The sequence below is a fragment of the Cydia strobilella genome, chromosome 14 (assembly GCF_947568885.1).
Source record: "Cydia strobilella chromosome 14, ilCydStro3.1, whole genome shotgun sequence".
In the NCBI taxonomy this organism is placed as follows: Eukaryota; Metazoa; Arthropoda; class Insecta; order Lepidoptera; family Tortricidae; genus Cydia; species Cydia strobilella.
In genome coordinates this window covers 58,980-81,089 of record NC_086054.1, presented here as the reverse complement: position 1 = coordinate 81,089, position 22,110 = coordinate 58,980, and the positions used below count along the sequence as shown (strand labels likewise).

At 39.1% G+C, this 22,110-nt stretch overlaps 1 protein-coding gene across 1 annotated transcript in view; it reads right to left on the bottom strand.

Moving 5' to 3' along the window:
• LOC134747020 (lutropin-choriogonadotropic hormone receptor) overlaps window positions 1-22,110 on the bottom strand; it is a 101,026-nt gene that overhangs the window by 46,322 nt on the left and 32,594 nt on the right. Inside the window, exons 5-6 of the mRNA XM_063681563.1 lie at window positions 13,968-14,039; window positions 3,733-3,804 (exon numbers count right to left, since the gene is read on the bottom strand). Coding sequence (XP_063537633.1) covers window positions 3,733-3,804; window positions 13,968-14,039 — 144 coding nt within the window. The remainder of the gene's footprint in view (window positions 1-3,732; window positions 3,805-13,967; window positions 14,040-22,110) is intronic.

Genomic DNA, 22,110 nt, shown 5'->3' with positions numbered 1-22,110 from the left:
CTAATCGATTTCATGTCATAAAATGACTAATATTGCTTGTTAAAATATTTTATTAAATAAAAAATTAAATTAAATTTTGTTAATATATTTTTTTTTTAATAATGATACTTTATTTAAATTGCTGATTTCGTTGAAGACAAAATAGGCAAAAATGTGACGTCACACCAGAGGGGAGGGGGTTGCCAAAAGTGACCAGGTGTGACAAGGGGTTGGGGGGGGGGGTTCAAAAATCGTCATATTCGTGTGACGTAATTAATGGATAAGCCCTTAAACTTATTTTTTTTTGTTGTAGCTTTTTAGGTAAACACTGCCCTGACCGGTCGCACACTATCACAATCTAAACTATCTTTTTTTTTATGTGATAGTCAGCAAACGAGCAGACGAGCCGCCTGATGGGAAGCAGTCATCGTCGCCCATGGACGTAAGCAACATCACAGGAGCCACTTAAGCATTGCCGACCCTTGAGAACCCTAAATACCCGCTTCTTGAAGAATCCCAAGTCGTAGCACAAAGGAAATATCTCAGGAGGAAACTCATTCCACATTCTGCACGTTCTGGGAAGAAACGAGCGGGATGCCCGCTTATTAATGGTGTGCCATGTGTCTAAGAAGTGAGGATGAGCTTTGCTCCTTTGGCGGGAGGTGCGGTGATAAAAACGAGACGATGGCACCAGATCAAAAAGTTCTTCGGAACATTCCCCATTGTACAGACGGTAGAACATGCAAAGAGAGCCAACGTCTCTCCGAAGACTAAGAGGTTCTATCTATCCATAATACGACTGCTTTAAGGCTGTTCCCATACCCAAATGAAATCTAAAATCGAGCCCTCCTTACGCCACCCGTCCCAACCCTCGGATCACGCCAACGGTGGCGGCGGTGGCGGCGCGGCGCGGCGCTACGAATGCTTTCTGGGCCAGACAAATGAATGCTTATTTGCCGAGTATGACGGCTTATTCTAGGTATGCGTTAAGAGGATACGGGAGCTGAGATTTAAATATTTTAGGTGAATATATCCGTCTCGCTAACGGAAGCGGCTCCTAAACCTATAGTGCGACAAGGACAACGCCATCCAGGTTAGGCGAAAAATCCTGCGTAAAAATCTCAAAACACGAGGTATCGTACCTGAGTCCTCTTCAACGAAATTTTGAGATCTAAATGGTAATGAAATTATCTGTGTCGGACTCTTTTGCTTTTAAGGCTAATTGATGTAAGTTTTGAACACAATGCTTCTCTTTGCGGCCTAGTAAATTAGGCCGTTTTTGCGAATATTTGCCGAAGTGCCTTTAAAAACAAAAATATCAAAACAAAACAGTCCGCAACAAATATTAAAAATAATAATCTGTGTTGAAATAGTACGAATATTACAGTACATATGGTGCTACTTTCTCGCACTAGTGCATAAAAGAGCATTTTTCGTGCATATGTCGAAAGTTTAAAGGGCCATATGTACTGTAAAACGTTGTACGATACACGTGCGAATAGGTAATTCGCAACTCGTGTATCGTTAAAACACTCCCTGCGGTCGTGTTTTACTTTATCGCCACTCGTTTCGAATTTCCCCTTTTCCGCACTCGCATCGTAAATAACTATTTATACAATCGTGATATAATGGAGAGCTTTTCAGTCGAGTACCGAGTTAAGGCCACGAAGCTTGCCGAGTGGCCTTAATTGGGTACGAGATTGAAAAGCTTGATTATATCACTATTGTATACAATATACTTTTTCTACGAGTCAACAAAAACAATTACTTTTAACTAGTAGAATCATATAGGTAAACAAGCCAAAAGTATACAGCTAAGATACGCGAGCTGCCGCAGCCCGCGATACCTGCATACTCCGCCATAACTCATGAGGCCCTGGTACCTGCTCCGTGGTAAATTCAATTTTTAGACAGTTTTTTTCTCGATTTTGGCCACCGTAGCCTATGGATACTAACAAGCAACGCTAAGCGGTTTTCGTAGTCAATGGATGTTGCTATATTAAGGGTGTCACATGCGCGTATTATTCCGGTATTGTACCTAACCCAACCTAGTGCGTCATTTTCATTTCGCAAGTATGGGGTTGGGAAATGAAATGGTTGCGAAGTAAGGTTATGCCAACGATTGGTTTTCTAAATGAAACTTTGGCGAAAAGTCGATTGCCAAGTGAAATTTGGCAAAATTTAAAAGGAAGTACACCGTAGTAACACTAACCTAAATATAACATAAACCCTTGCATAAACCTTATTGAGCTTATTATGGGGTCAGGTCAATTTATGTATAATTTATTTAGATTAGACTTTGTTCTTTCTTGGCCATACTGAAAAAGCTCCTCAAGCGACTTTCGAGGCCTTCGAGTGCCAAATCAATATCAAATCAAAGTTAAGATTTATAAGTTCGAATCGACCGCTGATCGGTCTCTGGAGAGATTATTTGATTCCCGTAATTAATGAGTTTACCCGCCGCAGTGATTCAGAGAGTAAGTATACCTACTATTTGTGTTTCAGACATCATTTATGCACTTATTGGAAATGGATTTCGTTTACGAGTCTCGGTTTACTTTAAAACTCTCCTGTCGAAAACCACTTATTGGGTAGTTAAAGCAAACGTACGTTCTCGTATTCAGAATTATATAGACTTATAGAGTTAACTGACGTTTAGAAAGTATTTTCCATTGAGCGAGAGCGAGAGAGAAGATCTCCGTTTCAGCTTGGGAAAACATGATTTCATATAACTCTCGCGCAATTTGGTGAGCAGCTCGACAGACACAAGTTAACACAAAATAGACATATATAACAGAGTAAAAAATAATAATTCATTATTCATTCATTTGTATATACATAGTTCGTGATCAGCAACGCAGGCTTCGTCAAGTGCTTACAACAACAAATCAGCAACAGGCTTCCACCTACACCAACCAACAACCTACTATCAAACGATATAATCCGCAACCTAATTGGTTTGCCTAATTGCCTTCTTTACCATAAGTAATTTCACATTAATATACTGGTACTTAAATTGCTTATTTGTCAGTTCATATTACTCTATCTAACTTTGAAAATGAGCACAGGTTTCCTTCATCAAACAGGTGTGTGTTTTAAATCAAAAGTAAGTGCTATTAGGTACGAGTAAAAGGCTTCGCTCCCTGAATGCCAGCTTAGGCTAGGGTTATGTACTTTAGATAAAAGTTTAAAGCGTTTGCGTAACTTTTCAGGCAGTTTGGAACTGGCTTGAAATGGAGGAGTTATTATTACTACGGTAGAAAGCTTATAGGTACCTGTTACTTAAAATATGTTTAAATGAGAAACCCTTATCCAACCTGACTCAAACAGAAAAGCGGTAGTATTACTCAATCGCAGTCCATCTCGCTCGCACTGATGTATTAATGATGCGATAGAGAGGGAATGCGATCGAGTTCACGCAGTCGCTAAAGTAAATGTCAAATGCCAACTCGTGGTAGCCGTGCTGTTTACTTTTTGAAAGGATATCGATGAAATTTGGCATGGAATTAGAGAGAACATTGTGCACGATATTTTACGAAATCCATTTTCTAAGCATGATGGAGAGATCGGGGATAGGGTGACCCAAACTAGAAGTCAGTGGAAGAATATGATACGAACCTTACCTACACTCCAACGGAGGGAAGAGGTTCATGTAAAGGAACGGCAAAGATCGAATTTGAAACAATACAGTGTGGTGAGTTACAGTGACAATGTGTAAAGTATTTGTTATGGTAGTAAGTGTTGGATACTCACAGCACCTGCAGCGCCGGGGCGCCGGCGAACGCGCGCTCGTCCACGTGCGAGATGCGGTTGCGGCGTACCACCCTGCAACACAAACACAACTCAATATTGCTACCCATCCTGACACAGCACAACTTGTAACGCACAAATGATCACAAATATATCTGTATCTACCGGACGTCTTTGCAATAACCCAGTCTCATTGTCCACCCAAACTTCAATCCAATAGACCAGTATGTCCGGTATACTGTTCACTTTTTTAAATACAATAGTCTCAATGCCTGCTGAGACCGGTTCATGGGTGTCTATTGTTGCACCTGTGAACGGGTTCCAGCAGGCGTTAAAGCTCTCCAAAGAGCATCTACGTGTTGGATCTATATCCCCACGCAAGCCTATCAAAAGACCGTGAAATCGAAAATGGAGAAACAATATAATAATGTCTAATTCTAATACCCGACATACAGCGATAACAAGCCTTTAGAATGGGAGCGCGACGCAAGAAACTGAAAGCGGTTGGCGCGGCATACTACTCGTGTCACTACGTACGCTAGCTTGCAACCTCATCTCAGTAATGCGCTAATGCGTGTATCAAATCTCTTATTAGGTAAGTAGGTACACGGGTATTTATGAATAAATGTAGCGCAGAGTTTGTGTTCTTCTCACTGGCAGCTAGGATTATAGTATTAGTTAGTATTCGTAAATTCGTTTCAGTACTTTCAGTAGGACGTCGGTGTCAGCGTCGGCGGCACGCACATACAACACAAGCCCCTGATTTAATTGAAAGGAAGGATTTCATTACCTTAACAGGGACGTAAAACTTGTAATTGTATATATGATCATATTGATTATACACTTCTAAATTTATGATATAAATATCGTTAAACTTATAGCAGCGCTAATATCTAGTGAGTTTATGAGTTATACCTAACGTATTTATGAACCATCCCATAAGCATCACAAATAATTTGCAGAAAACCACCACTAACCCAAAATTTAACCCAATCTACAGATTTATTTTATAACACACAAACATCCTTTTATCTTGGATGTATATATTCCCGTCTTCTTCCACAGTGGTTAAGAAGATGTAAAGTTTGAAGCGGCGGATCATTAAAAAGTGAATTAATAGAGCCCATTACTCTGTCGTAATTAAAAGAAGCCTGCGCCGAACGTCTTCATCGTCGCGTCGGTGGTTTAAACTGTTTAAAGTCACGTTTAACTGCCTCATAAACGTGGCCGTTCGTTTAACGCTTATAACAGCCGTAACATAATATTTATGTCGGCGATCACTCGGACGTGGCACGCGCCGAGCGTCCCGCGGACCCCGCGGACCCCGCGGACCCCGCGGACCCCGCGGACACCGCAGACCCCGCGGACCCTGCGGACCCCGCGGTGGCATTATGCTAATCTGAGGCAATAAACGAATCGTGAGATTCGTGAGCACACGTGGGCCTACCGCGAGCATCATAAATTAAAATTTCGTTATCTGTCTCTCTATCGCTTTTGCATATTCGAGCAATAGAGAGGCAGTTAGACGAACGAGTGAACGAAGTGCAGATTGGCGTTTGGCCCTCAGCGCTAATGGTCCGAGAGCTGGTAGACATTTTGGAGTAGGTCTGTCATCCTAATTTGTACTCGTACTAATAGTCTGGCTTATTTTTTTATGACTATTTAGTTATTTAATTTATACTTGTAAAAATTACAGATTGCCTCAAGAACCTTTTTTTGAATTAAAAAAAAAATATTTTGAACGCGTCTGGCAAGGTTACAGACCCGACCAAACTATTTAGATATAGATATTGAATTTTCACTTGTAGAAATTACAAATTGCCTCAAAAACAATTTTTTGGGCCCCCAAAAAATATCTTTAAAAATTTCAGGGTTGATTTAGACCCGCTATCCTGCAGCCAGACTTGCAGTGCTGGGTTAGGTTATGATAGGAGAAGTATCAGGCAAATTTTAAGCTTGCCTCAAGGACCTACTCCAAAATATCTACCAGCTCTCCGTCTATAAGACCGCGCAAGCGCGCGACGTTGATTCTTGAGAAAAGCAGCATGAGCGGTGTTGTGGATTTGTAGAATATACATTAAAGGGGCGGGTAAAGGGGGACAGGGATGTTGCGGTGCAGATTAATCTCCTGGACGTAATATACGCGACACTAACGCGTCGTCACCGCCACACAGATCTTAGCCACAAATCACACAAATGGAACATCAGACTCGGCTGCGGAATTTCGGTTGCGTCGACATTCATTATGAGTTTTCCACAAAACGTGACAGAAAAGAACAAGAGCTGTCTTAATGTAAAATAATGTAAGATGCAACCGCGTGGTGCTGTTAAGTTAAGAGGATAGTGATCGCTTCTCCACAGAAACGTAGTCCCCATATTTCTTCCTGGATATTGACATTATGAAAAAGGTTTCTACGCAATTTATTGTATATTAGGTAGACCATAGCCCCTTCGTTTGACTTTTTTTCGATATTTTGGCTATTTTAAAAATTAGGAGCGGAAAATAAATTCTACAATAGCTCATAACGCTTATAATAATTTAAAAAAAACCGAAATAATTCAAACGTATGATAATGCCACTGTATATCCCTGTAATAGCGTTTTTATTAAGTGACGCTTGCTTTTATTCTCTCATGTCAACATTCAACAACATAAGGACGAAAGGAATATTAAGCAAACTTGGCTTGTTCAACTAATCGTACTTTCCAAAATCCATCATATTATTAATATCGATCATAGAGACACACAACCGCAAGTTTTCGCTTTATAATGCTCCGTGTATGTGAGGTAGCCTATGTAGGCAGTAGGCAACATATCGCGGTAGTATTGCGGGCGCCGCGCCGCGCCGCTGACAGCCGAGCGTGAAGAGGGTTGCGGCCGCGACCCCCGATACTGGGATTGAAAATCAGACACCGATGTAGGTATAATAGTAGTAGCTAGTTGATAGGTATGTAATAAATAGAGATTGAAACCTACGATAGGACTTGCAAAGTAAAGTTGCTACGTCGAATACTTCTTGGGTTTATATTAATTGCAAGCAATTATAAATTACAAAGGTCTAATTTATAGGTGACAAACACTTTAATACAATCAGTAGCAAAGACATGAAAGCGAACGGAGTATCTAAAATGAACACACGCTCTCTCTCTTAACAACGTCGCGATTAGATAATTCTGAACACTGCCCACTTAGAATCTCCTGCCGCTAACTGAATCTAAATATATGTAGGAAATTATAGAATAAACGGAGAGGATTTGAAGCAAAGTAATATCAGCGGAAGTGGTCAAATCCAATATGAACGTTTATCATAAAGTAACAGAAGTTTTGCACTGAACTCATAAATGACTGGTATTAGATTCTTTGCACGCGTCGGAGGGCCGCAAGTGGCGGCAACGCCAGGGCCCGGGCCTTGCCCTTCGCAACATTAATCTCGCCTTTCTAGTTCAAGGGCGACCCTCCGCTCCGGCACCGGCCGGCAAAGTATAATGGCTGGCCGCTGCCGGGGGCTTATCATTGTTATAGTAATCACTGCGGGGGCGTGACGTAACAATTATCTGTGCAGTAAAGGTGCAAAGGCATACAAATATCGAAATCTCGAAAATATCAATGAATTACTTAACTACGTCATTGTCTCAGTTAAACATTACATTACAAAAAGATAAACATTGTGTTTTCTTTGTGTTATCTTCAGCAGATTAGCGTTTTGTAAAGTAACATTTTTTATAGCTACAACAGTACACATTTTTTTTTTATTAAAAAAAAAAACTTATGTAAAGTTTCGCCAAACTGTAGACAGTTTGTTGGCGAATAGTGCGCTCTTACTTATAATATAATTGACACATCAATGTCATTGATCTATCATATTAATATTTTATACTAATTGTAATTATATTTGATATTTGTATATTTAATTTTTATAAGTCAGAACCTGTAATTGGCTCTGTAATTCTATTGCAGCTTATAGAAATGTTTATAGCTGTTGGCTTTCCATGTAGGAAATAAAAAAAAAACAAAATAGAATACTACATTTTTAAACGTTTTTTCTATCAGATAATTAACATTTTATTTAATTATTTATTACGAGCACGCGTTGAAATCTATAGTCCGGTGGCCGGCTGCATGAAACCCTACCTGATAAAAATATAGAAAATACCTACTCTGTGGAGGTAACTGACTTTTAGTACCTTCAATTGCTCTTGGTCCAATTTTGTGCAAATGGCAAAAAAGTGGTACAGAAATTCATCAAAAAAACCTCATCGAAAAATAGAATGAAACTTGTATTAGAATTGTATAGAATAGAATAGAAATAGTTTATTTGGTGTCAAAATAAAACTTAACCCACATATACATCTTATTATGTCTTATTATGTCTTATTCTTTATTCTTTATTCAAACAAACACAAGTATAAGTTTACAGCGACCTACGCCAAGACACTTATACTGTTAATACATAGTCAGTATCATAAACATGTATACATTTTTCGAACTACGAGTATCTCTAGGAACTTAAATTAAACATACATACTACAAAGTTACATAGGTAGAGTTTAAAAAAATCCTGACACTACTTTGTAAGGACGGCCACTTGTCTGCGAATATGTCTGCGTTTTGGATTGAAGCTAAGAAGTTATTTAGTAATTCTATTGCTCGGTACGTGGGTGCGTTTGAACCGTGATAGGTGCGGACATTTGGATATGCGAAAAGGTTTCTGGCTCTACGTGCGCTACGCCCTACTGCAGCTATGTAGTTGTCTGGGGTAAAAATACGCATACGTTCCAGAACAACCCAGATGGGTTGTCAATTTGATTTCTTAGAAGTAGACAGTAGTGTAAGGCAAGCGTTTGCTTACGCCTTAGCTCGAGAGACTCCAACCCTACCATTCCCAGTACAAAGGATGACGGAAATAAGTACGGGTAGTATCCATAATACCTTTTGTAAAGATGTCTAGTAAATTTACGTTGGACGCGCTCGACCATGATGTTATACTTTGCTTCCCGAGGGTCCCATGCGATGGAACTGTACTCAAGCTTGCTACGGACATAGGCATTATATAGAATTATTGCAATTTTTGGGTCACGAAACTCTGAAGTCGTTCTTATAATGAACCCTAAAATTTTGTAGGCACTTTTGCAGATATTTATAATGTGAGAGTGCATGTTTAGCTTAGTGTCGAGTGTTAACCCTAGATCTTTTATTTCTGTTACTCGGTCAAGGGGAATGTTTGTAAGAGTATATGTCTGGAGGATAGGATCTAGAGACCGGCTAAAACTTATTACTTTGCACTTAGATTCATTTAGGTACAAGCGGTTTGTTTTACTCCAGCTGTCGACCTCGTTGATTGTTTGCTGTAGTACCGTACAGTCGGATGCATTTACGACCGGTTGAATTATTTTAAGATCATCCGCATAGAATAGTGATTCCACACCTGATATATTACTTGGTAGATCATTAACCATTATTAAGAAAAGAGTAGGCCCCAGAGTGCTACCTTGACTAACCCCGGAACGTGTGTAATACCTTTCAGATTGGTAACAGTTTAATTGGACATATTGTTTGCGGTTCCTGAGGTAGTCAGAGAAGAAAATAAGAAGTTGAGGGGTGAAACCTAAAGCTGATAGTTTGCATAGGAGAGTATCATTGTCAACTAAGTCGAAGGCTTTCTTAAAGTCAAAATAAACAACATCAACTTGTCGTGCAGTATCCATTTCGCGTAAAACGCTATCGAAGAAGCAGATGTGGTTGGTGGTAGTTGATCAGGAAGCGCGAAATCCATGTTGACAATCTACTAATTTACGATTTATCTGATTGAGTAAACAGTGGTTTAGAATGGTCTCAAACACTTTACCAAACACGGACAATACAGCAATGGGCCTGAAGTTTGTGATATCAGAAGACTTGCTTATCTTAGGAATTGGGGTCACTCTTGAGACCTTCCATTGGGATGGGTATACGCCCAGCTTAAGCGATAGGTTGTATATGTGAAGTAGCGAGTGTTCTAACACATATACACAGTCCTTGACTAAAAACGGGGGTATACCATCAGGCCCAGCTGACGACTTAGGTTTGAGTTTCCGAATAGCGGCTCTAATTTCTGAAATACTGATCGTTGGGATAGCAATTATAGATTCATTGTTATTACCAGCCTCCCGTTCCGCCTTTTTGGGATCTAGTTGTGGAGCTTCAGGTTGGAATACTGAGCTGAAGAAGGACGCAAAAGCATCGACTGCTTCTTGATCAACGACTGTTTTACCGTTATATATGTATTCAGATATTTGATTTCTATTCTGTTGTTTACTTTTGACGTATTTCCAAAATTCTTGAGGGTTTTTACTTATATTACATTCAATATCGTGAAGATATTTTTTATAATATTTGTTAATTAGCTCCTTTACTTGAGACCTGTAATATTTAAACATTTCGAGGTTAAATTGTAGGCCTAATGATTTAAATTTCTTTAAGTGATAGTATTTTAGTTCGATATATTTTTTCATTTCCGGAGTGTACCACGATGGATATGTATATACTTTAGTTTTGGGTAGACGTTTGGGCACAGTAACATTGAAAACGCCGTAGAGTTTTTTGTAAAAAACGTCCACTGCAGAATCAATGTTGTCTGTATTAAGAACATCAGACCAGTCAATAGACTCTAGCTCTGTATACAAGACAGGGAAATCAGCTTTAAAAAAATTCCATCCGGTCGGAGCATCACTATGTTCAACACTACGCGGTAAAGGTAGGGCCCGCCTTGCCTGTCCTCTTGGCAGGGTGACAGTCACTCCTAAAGGTGGATGATATGGATCTATAGGTATCAACGGCTCTACATCACTACCCACGCACACATCACTGAGACTAGTTAAAACTAAATCCAAAATGCCACCATATTCGTTACAAATTTTGTTTAATTGCCTAAGTTTGCAAAATTCAGTGAAACAATTAAATTGGTCAACTACAGTTTTTGTGCAGGAGGAGAGGTTGAAGTCACCAATAATTATGGATTTTATAGCAGAAAAAGTGCAAATTGCATTTTCGATACAAGTCAGTACTGCAAGAAATTGATTACTATTATAATTTGGCGGTATGTATGCCACACATATAAGCATTTTATTATTTTTAATATGAAGTGTAACAAATAATAGTATAATGTATTAGAACATTCTAACACCAAAATGGATGCCACTCAGCATTTGCCGATGACTAAGATACTTAGCCATAGCGCTGGTTTTCAGGGCAACCAGAAAGAAAAACACAATAAAAAAAAAACAAAGAAAAACTTTAAAAAAAACTAACTAACATGTGGGAGACGGTGAGTTTAAATTATAACCAGACAAAAAAAACAGTAAGTACTTACCTACATAGTACGTGCTTTTAACAATTAGACAGAAGATAGCTGTCCTTAAAGGCCTCTATCCTGCTATACAAGTTTCATTATATTTTGCAATGAGGTTTTTTTTGATGAACAAAATTTGCAAAGTTAAGCTGCGGCCGACCAAGAGCAGTTAAAGGCACTGAAAGTCAGCTACCTCTACAGAGTTAGGTATTTTCTATTTTTTTATCAGGTAGGGTTTCATGCAGCCGGCCACCGGACTACGTGGAAATATCTTTTCTTGCTTTGCATTACTCTACTCACTATTTACGGAGAAGTAAATAAATAAATATAAATAAATATTAGGGGACATCTTACACAGATCAATCTAGCCCCAAAGTAAGTGTCTATCTCTATGTAAATTTCTTGTCAAGTAGAGCCGGCAGTCAATTGATAAAGAATTCCGACCTTCCGCAAAGTATGTAGGTATACAGTGTACACTCCATCAAAAACAATTTCCACCGTAACGAGGTAATTGCGGAGCTGCGTAATAGCGTAACAGTAGTCACAGAACCCATAACAATACGTCGCAGGCATTAAAGATCCCAACTAACTTCGACTTTAGGGATTATCGCGCAATCTTAATAGAGGAGTCGAGCGGCGTGCGGAATAGCAATGCTGGCGGAGCGACGTGCGGCCTTGCGCCAGAAAAGGTCGGCTTTTTGCCAACTGCATGCGCCGCATAGGAAGTAGAGGGATCGGGCGCGCTAGACGCGTGCGCCACGCCACGCGCAAACACAAACAAAAGATTAGTAACTTATTTCATTTTGACAATATTTGTGAAAATATTTCTCCTTGCCTCGATCTTCGAGAAAACAGTGTCTCTTATAAGACACCTTGTGTCCTTGTGTCCTTTCGCCACAATATTTGACTATTAGTTCTAAGTAATAGGTACGCTTATTCTGGATCCGGATAGGTGGAATATGTATCTTTTTCAGTATTTCCGGCAACATGAATCGCTTCGCCAACTTTAGTGTTAAGTGTGCCGTGGATCTGGTCATGGCAGTCCTGACGACATTGATTTTTCTAGTGACACTACATTTTTTAGAGGTATCCGCCTGATTTGCAGGCTGATGGAGGACCTACAATAACCTCCTAATGTCTTGATTTCTTCTCCAGTTTAAGTTTCTTGTACCAAACAGGGGTGTGGGAACTACATCAGCGTGAAGCTATTTCAGATCGGAGTACGCGATTTTTTGCGCACTCACTGTAGAACCTTGGGTTTGGGTCTCCAGTCCGCTGTCCACTCCGTGCAGACACGAGTGCCCGCAGATGTACGCGTTGCCCTTCTAGCCGCGCGCCGCGTCGCGCGGTAGTGCTAGATCTAACGACGGCGCCGCAACTGTACACACACGTTTGCATCAGATTGCGCGCCTATACTTATAATTAGATCATCTAATACACCGCGCAAATAAAGCGCGTAATCTAGAGCTAACATGCGTGCGGTCGACGGCGTGTTCTCTGCATCTGGACGCAACTATAGCACGCAGCGCGGGACTAGTTCGCCTTCACACTCACAGTTTATCGCATTTAGATTTACTGTAGGTGCGTTTACTAATGACTAGTTAAAATGTTTGCTTCATTACATGAAAACGCGGTACTGCCTTTGTGGAAAAGTGTAGCTACGCCCGGCGGTTATCGGTTAATTATTTGGTAGTTGCCGTAAATAGATGGAATTTTACAAGAATATAAAACTTGTCTAAATGAAAGTAAGTAGCCGTTCTATGAGTCTTCAAATGCATTTACTGTAGAAGTAGATATAGATAGCTATGCTTAAGCAAGAGAGAATGAAATTAACACTTGCCGCACTACCAATCGCCACTATCTATTTTCTGGTCAATTACTTCTATTCTGCCCTCGAGCAGATTGCTCCGACCCGATCCGATCCGGTCCGACCCGGGATAACCCGGGTCCGGTAATTATTCAGCCTGGGCCTTATTTATGTGATGTGATAAGGCGAAGCAGATTGGCGCGTGATAAAATACCTAATTATATCACGCGTGACATGTATTACTTATTAATTAACCAACACTAAATGGGGATTGAAGCTTAGAGTGTCGCCGTTCGATAACAACAATAAGGAGTGACTGAAAAACATTGACAAAGACCGGACAAGTGCGAATCTAACTCGCCCACCGAGGGTTCTGTACTTTTTAGTATTTGTTGTTATAGCGGCAACAGAACTACATACATCATCTGTGAAAATTTCAACTGTCTAGCTATCACGGTTCATGAGATACAGACGGACAGACAGACGGACAGACTGACGGACAGACAGACGGACAGAGGAGTCTTACTAATCCCTATTAGTAAGACTACCGTGTCCCGTGTTTACCCTTTGGTACGGAACCCTAAAAAGTACAGTACAGTAGTAGTGGTGTGGTAGTGGTTAAGACAAAACGAATTTATACGAGATCTTTCCAGTTAACCTTTGAGTTGAAAACTATTGCCTTGTTGCAGATAGCTACAAGTATATCCATATAAGTAAGTAGGTAAATATGTATAAGTGTGAGTGCAATTCATAGAATGTAATATATAGCACTTGTTGGCACCGGCTAGCGGCTGCTGGTGGTTATGGGGACGTGTTTATAGATGTGTGATACTAACCAATCAGATGCTCTTCAACTTCTTCAAGCCAAAGACCGTGAGGTCGTACCTCAAAATTTCTTGGAACAAATGTGCGCAATATGATTTCATATTTAACTACATACAACCGTTCTAATTCCAAAAAGTTATTCGGTGCTCTGATGGGTTGGAAGGTCAGATGGCAGTTCACTCGGCAGTCAAATCGTGTCGAGGGCCCTGGGCTCCTTTAGAATGCAACCGAAAAAGAAAGATTAGAAGACATGGTATTTATGTTTGTATTTATACTTACAGGGTCCGTAGTTCTGGTAGCGGCGGCAACGCGTCGGGGCCCAGCTCCGAGATGAGGTTGCCCTCCAGGTTACTGCCAACAAGAGGTACATTTTACATCAGTTCACCACAACATACATATATGTCTATTACCTTACTAGCTTTTTCCCGGGACTTCGTCTGCGTGGAGTTAGTAATTTGGGTAGCTTATTTTTTATTCAATCTGCTTTTTATCGATTTCGCACACAAACTTCCATCCCCCTTTCCACCCCCTTAAAGGATGATTTCAGGAATAAAAACTACCCTATGTCCTTCCCCGGGACTCAAACTATCTCTATACCAAATGTCAACTAAATCGGTTCAGCGGTTTAAGCGTGAAAAGGTAACAGGCAGACAGACACACTTTCGCATTTATAATATTAGTATGGATTGTATGGATCTTATTGTGTCTGGGTATAATCGGGCGATCACCCACGCAACACTACACGTTCACGTAATTTTATTGAATACATAGGTTAATAATGTCAATGTTCCGACGCTAGTGACGCAATTCTGGAAATAATTTACTTTATTGTTTTTCATTCCGAATGTTCAGATTTATGAAAATTAAATGCTATCCGAATTTGAATGAATGTTTCACTAATGATATTTTAATTTGGCAATTTACACAAGGATAAAATACGGAAACATGGCTAGCGATATCAAATGATTAACAGCTGTCACAAACAAGGAAGCTTATTGTCTTATGACGTGAGTGTGACTCACCTCTCAATATACACACTAGAAACTTGCAGTTTAGAAATGCTTCGAACGAATGTTTAGAAATCCAGTGAGATTAATATAAATTACAATACGATGCTCTGCTGGCAATCCCTAAGTAATGCAGCCGGGCTATGATGCTTTGTCACCATTTCATTTATCATTGTATAAGTGAAAAGACGGCATATCTGATAAGTGATTTAATTCGGTATAAAGTCGCGAGGATAACGTATAAGTGACAAATGATAGTGATGAGGTTTTGAAAAATGAATTTTAAGCTCGATGACTTAAGGTGTATTTTAAAGAATAGATTGTTAAATCACATTCTACCACTTATCCATGTATAAATGACATAGACAGTTATAAATTATCCATGGTTTGAGCTTTTGAAAAATCAATTCTAAACAAGTTTACTTAAAGTGTATTTTAATGAATATTTGGCTAAATGACATCCTATCACTTATCTATGTACATGTGATATTGATAGTTAAAAATTATCCATGGTGTAAGCTTTTGAAAAATAAACTCTAATTGAGTTTATTTAAGACGTTTATTAAAGTAAAACTTTTATACCGTCGCCTCAAATTTAACCGACTTTAGCATGTCGCATTACAGCAGTAGTAAAATTCTACTTTAATCATATAATATATATGTAAAAATGTTCTTTTAAAATGGAAATATGCAATGTAAGAATTTTGTGCTACGGTTTGAAATTGTGTTACGATTACGACCCTATCGAATTCATTGTTTACCGATGTCCCCGAAGGCGCCTGTAAAAAACTAGGCCTACCCATTGGAGTGCCGGCTTTCGCCTGCCGTAAGGCCCCTTTCGTTTCGACGCCCCGTCTGAGGCCTAGCGCTCCGGCTCCGACCAAGTCCCCGCTGCCGCCGCTAGTCGCGACGGTGCACCGTACACCACACATCGAGAGAGTATCGACTCTGCAGTATCGTGCCAGACGTTAATTGTGAATTGTTTAGTTATACGTAATTATATACTGTGGTTTGTGTTTGTTATTTGATATAAGTTTCTCATTTACTATGTTACTATTTTATGGTGTTAGATGCAATGAGTTCTCTGAGTCGTCGTGCCCCTTACTGTCTTGACTCGTCGCGAGTGTTCACATCCCGAGGTCTTAAGTCGCATATTACTCGTAAACACAAAGATGTTCCCCACCTTATGCCTCCGCAACCCGCCGGCGAGGCCTCTGTTCGCTTTAATATCACACCACCAGCTCCAGCTTCACAAACACATAGCTGTAGCCTGGACCAACTTGTTTCATTAAGGGTCAGTGCGAGTTTTTCCCCACATTCCAAATGGAGCGAGGAGTATCGCCGCTAGTAACTGATGTAGTATCATTGATAATTGCATTACAATTAATGGATTGAACGAATGTTTCGCCCTCCTATCTTTTTCCTACAGAGCCCTACGAACGCCTGTATCAGAAGAAGCAGGATTTCTTACCGCCATGCCATTTTAAATGCGTCTATCTTTCTCAAACATGCATGAATTAGGTATTTTATTTAGTAACTAGCTTTTACATGTGACTCTGATCCTATTAGCACATGCTTTTAGGGGTAAAAGCTATCCTATATGTTCATCTTATGAATGATACTTTTTGTTCCGCCATGTAAACAGTAATCTTCATTTAAGAGTCCCGGGCAAGCTCAGCCGAATTTCACCTTCCCATACAAGCGGAGTTTCGTTCTCATTTTAAAACTAAGTGTTGGATTTTAATCAAACCTTGCATATTCGATAACATGAGGTATATCTAGGTCTGTAATTAGTTTATATAGCTCTCGTAAACGTAAACGAAATAGAGCAAAAACAAGTTTTCTATAAAAAACTTATATTCGCTGTATTTTTTTTACTATGGTATCTGAAGCTACATAAACTAATTACAGCCGGGCTAGCACATGTTTGGCGCGAGAGTATCTCGTCACGGCATAGAATACCCGACCCCCTTTAATTCATACAGAAAGACGGGTAGTCTATATATATATATATATATATATATATATATCTATGCGAGATACTGTCGCGTCAATCATTAGGTAAGGGAAATTAGCTAAAATTACGGCATAATTAATGGAAGACTTTTTTAAATTGGGATATATACGTTATGGACCGAAGTTATTTTTCATCAACCCTACCCATCCCTCCCCCCTCTGCGTCACCCCCCCCCCCCCACCGGGCCCGGGCCCGTAACCCGGTTTTTCTCAATTTTTAAGGAAACCGTTCAAGATACAGAAAAAGTGTGTAGAAACGAAGTGATCCTTAATAAATTTGCTATTAATCTCTTATACACACCACAGTGCTATCACTTATAGTTTTTGTGCAATCTGTCACCAAAGATGCAAATTTTTTAGCATTTGTTTTTTTTCTTTTTTAAGATAACTTTTCTCAAAAAAATACTTACGATATCGCCCAATTTTGTTTTATTTAAGTAAATAGTTAATATGTTCTTTAAAACTAAGTATTATTTATTATTAAACTCCTTCATTTGACGATTTTATGCCATTTTGAAAATACATCCTCGTCAAACATATTCAAAGTCAGCGAATATCCTTATTAACCACTTGTCTGTATGGAACGGACCCTAACCGAAATTCATACCTAAAGCACAACCCGAGGGTGAACCCACGATTTTCGACCACCACATACATATGAAAAGTAATGAGCGAAAGAGATATAGATAGTTGGATTTTGCTGTTAGGACACTCTTTACGAATGGGAAACGTAAACATTTTAAAAGTTCCCTACGTGTGTCCAATGTATATGATTCCGTGGTTACTTTTTAGGTTTCCGTACCCAAAGTGTAAAAACGGGACTCTATTACTAAGAATCTACTGTCCGTCTGTCTGTCACCAGGCTGTATCTCATAAACCATGATGACAACACGTGCGCTTGTTTTTTAAGAAATTCAGCACCTGAATAGATATTCAGGTCAATTTGGTATAAATTCAGATATTCTTTGTCAAATAAACTGGTCGGAATGTCTATCCTACCTATTCATAAACTTTGTCTTAAACTGAAACTGAAAAGTTCAGACTCAAGGTTTGTCAGAGAGCAATGGAACGCAGCATGCTGGATGTTCGTAGAACCGACCAACCGAGCATATTACATATAAACACCGCACTGCGATCCAAAACCGGTATTGTGGATGTGGGCATGAAGGTCGCAAAGCTATAAGTGGGCTAAATGGGGCTGGGCAGGGCACGTTGGCCGAATTAACGAACTAGCCACATACTTGGATCCCACAGGATGGACCTCGGAGCAGAGGAAGACCAAAATAGAGATGGCAGGACACTTATTTAGAAAAGAAATGGGAGTGTGCATTAGACAATTTGGATAGGACTAAATAGCGGTGAGAGGGAAGGCCTTTGCCGAGCAGTGGAACACTCTTATATATGTATAGGCTAGTAAAAAAACACACAAAATAGGTGACATAGACAATAAAACAATTCCGATTGGTCTAAATTAATTCCGTGACCATAAGTGCTGAATATCTGAAAAAAAGGCATAGAGCATGTCGGGCCATGCTCATTGTAGGGCTCCGTAGTTACCCGTCCGTCACAATAGGCTGCCTTGAATGGAGCCTATTAGTAAGTAACAACATAACATAACAGGCAAAAGGGAGTAGGTGCATACCTTCGTAACGCTTTGTACATAGGTACGTCTTTTTACTAAGAAGGGAAGTTTTAGCGATAAGTCAAAAACGACTTTTCATTGAATGTCTTTCTACAGCTCTACATTCACGATATTTTTTTTTTGTTTTGAACCCATGGTTCAAATGATACATAAGTCTAGATATTTAACTCCAAAAACTGGTATATTTCACAATTTATATTCCACAAGTCTTTTTCGCTGATCTTAGCAGAACAAACGAAAGATGTACTATCCTCACAAAAAGACCTTAAACCAAACTTCACGGTAGAATATGATGGAACTTGCATTAATTCTAACTTAAGATCACATCAATGTTCATATTCTGACAAATAAATACTTTTCATTTCATTTCATTTCAAATCCCCTTCTAGTATTCAAGTCCATGTGTTTCCACTTATCGTGCCCAGTGAGCACTACGATAAATTAATCAAAGGCTAGCCGTCAAAAATCGACTATATGTCTAATTATCCAACAATCGTAGCCATTTACCGGCTATTGCTGTCAAAGTGGACAAAAGTGTATAAAAATGTATAAATCTGGACAAGTGTCATATATATCATTTAACTTATCCACTTATCATCAAATTTTAAGGTGGAAATTTAGACAAATGACATATTATCCAACGACCATGTTATGCAGTATATCATTTACCGGCTATCGTTGTCAAAAGTGGATAAGACGTCAAAACTGGATAAAATGTCAGTTTTATCATCATTTATACAGCTATATCATTTATACAGTCGAGCATCATAGCCCGGCTGGTGCTTGCCCTTGTTGTTTATTCAGGAGCGGTATTCGACATGCGTTAAGTGACGTTTCGTGTTGAACTTCAGTTGAATGGAAGAAATCGTGTGTTGTCAAATAGGTAAATTTGACATTAGCAATCCACAGTTAGGTGACAACGAAACCAAACCGAACCACGCAGAGTTCAGAGCCATTTTAAACCGTATAGTAGTAAGAAAACAAAGTTGATTTTTGTTGCATAATTTTTTCAATGAATGAGTTTTGGTGTACAACCAAATGATACTTTCCACAGTTGATGAACAAATGATTCATTCCACTGTTGAACTGATGTTGAAGCCGAAACTGACAGTTGTGCATCTCGAATAGGGCCCCAGAGGTATTTTTAGTTACCTCAGTTGTACGAAGGAACCCTCCACGTCCTCCACTTTAGATGTTTCGCAGAAGCAAGCAATTGGCTGATTTTGTTACTTGTAAAAATGATTTGTTTGAGTCACCATGAATAAGAATATTCGCAAAAAAGAATTGCCATAGCATATAATTTAGATTTTAATACTGTAAGTTAAATACGAAATAAATGTAGATGTAATCAAGCAAATGTCATTTGTTTGTAAAATGATTTTTAATCGAATAATTAGAAATATTGTCGTTGTTTATTCAATCTCTAATGCAAAAAAGTATAACTGTAGTGTGTGTGTCAGTACGTGTGTAGCCTGTGTACGTGGGTGTGTGTAGCCGCGAGCCGCGCGCGGTGACGGTGACACGCGGTGGCGGTGGCGGTGGCGCCGGCGCCCCATATTCTTGTTCTATTCTGGATGATCTACGTTCTACGTGTTAATCCTAAATGACGCGCGTGGGCGGAACTGCCTGAATGATAAATAAATAGACAGGGCATATTTATTGCGCGCCCGATCGGGAACGAATCGGCAAAATTAGATGAACAGATACCTAAAATAAGGTCATTTATTTTAATTCATTTAAGGACTTCGCACACTGGCATTTGTTTTGTATGTATGTATAGTTTATGCGTAGCGTATATAATATATACAAGACAAGGGCACTGTCAATAACATATCGGAGAACAACAACTCAAAGACATATATGTCACGACCGCGGCGATCATTCACAACATTACCTAATCCATTTTGTAACCTAAAACCTAATTGCATTATTTACTTATATGTGATATGTGATGTAATGTTACCCCCTATTGTTTGTTGCACTAAAATTAAGCGAATTGTACCTATACCTATATACATTTATGTCATAATCATCTCATTTCGACAACATTCGCCCGTGGATCGCTCTTTACGTATTTATTGATGATACATTGGTGCGAGCGAGATGCGCTGATAGTAATAAGTGTAATAACACAATCATCAATAAGTAAATCAATAACAAAGTTAAATTCAACATCAACGGCGGTATCATGGTCGCATTTTTATTAATAGAGTTGTAACAGGCATGATGAACAATTTTTTATAAAAAAAATCATTATATTTTATTTCATTTTTTACTTTTTTTTTTCTTTATTTAGAAAAAACAGTCTTCTATAATAACAAGTTGTTACAATATAGGCTAATAGACTTATAGACCTACAGTTTCCTAAAAATAGTATGAAAACCATGTGACTTATATAAATACTAAATTAAACTAGAAATAGAGATTCCAAGTTGTCAAAACAATGTTACAAAAATACTTCAATTATTTTATGTTTTGAGCTAAAATATTTACAATCAGGCTCTCCATTTAGCTTTGGGCACTAGCGCACTAACATTGTGTTCCATTGTGTCTGACAATGGCACGCGCCGTAGCACGCGCTCAGACACAATGGCACACAATGTTCGACCGCTCGCACAAAAGAAACAATGGTTTGTTTACCAGATTAGGGTCTAAGATGTAAAAATCATTTGAGAAGATTCATACTATACCACCAGTACTGTACTAACTAGTGTTGCCGATGGCCAACCTAGAGGATAGTCGCGACGAAACTTTGACTTTTCGGCGCTAAAGGATTTGTAAATAGTTAGGTATAGGTATGTATTATGTTTCGTCGTATCGTATTATTGTAACTAAGATTAAGTTTGACTAGGGTTAAAATTATGCAGAAGCGTTATAGATATCTGGCCAGATTAATTAAGATTTGTAAAGAAAAAGTTAACTCTCAATAGACTCGACAAGAGATACGAGTACAGGCATGTATATGATACACCAGGGGGTGGTGAGTGCCCACTCCCATTCCGATTCACTGAAAACCGTATCAAAATCGGTTCAGCCAAACGCAAGATAACCACGGACAAACATACATAGGTACATGTACATACATACATACAACATACGGGTCAAACTGAAAACCTTTTTTTGAAGGCGGTTAAAAACCATTTACTATCTTAGGTACCTTGAGTCGAGAGTAGTACTGTTTGTTCTAAAAGTTAATTGAAGCTTTGATGTACGGAAGGCGGGTGTTATAATATAGAAGTATAGTAAGTACTACATATATCATATACCTATAGGTACACGACACGTCTTATTCCGGGCGCGGCCATTGCCCCCGCGACGTAATAACACCAACGCAATATCTGCTTATTGATAGTTCCTATCTCTTTGCAATACGATTTACGTACGGTCAATCAGCGACTAACTCGCCATTCATCTCATTGAGGAGCTTTCACCGTGAGTCCTTATTCGCAGCTTTGCACTTGCCATTAAGTCGGCGTCGTCGACTAACGGCATTCCGGTTCGGTACCAAATTGCCTATTACGGAGAACATACTGTCTCGCGCGACCGGAATATCATCAATACAAATACAGTCATGTTAAAATAATGGTTGCCAGATGTTTCGGACACGGAGCGAAGCGTACACATACACACCGTATTATTACTGTTAGAAGTATTAGAACAAATTAAATTATTTACAGAAAATACTTTAATTATTTTATATTATGAAATAAAACTATGAAAACGGATTATATCGCGTATATTGAATTTATAATACATC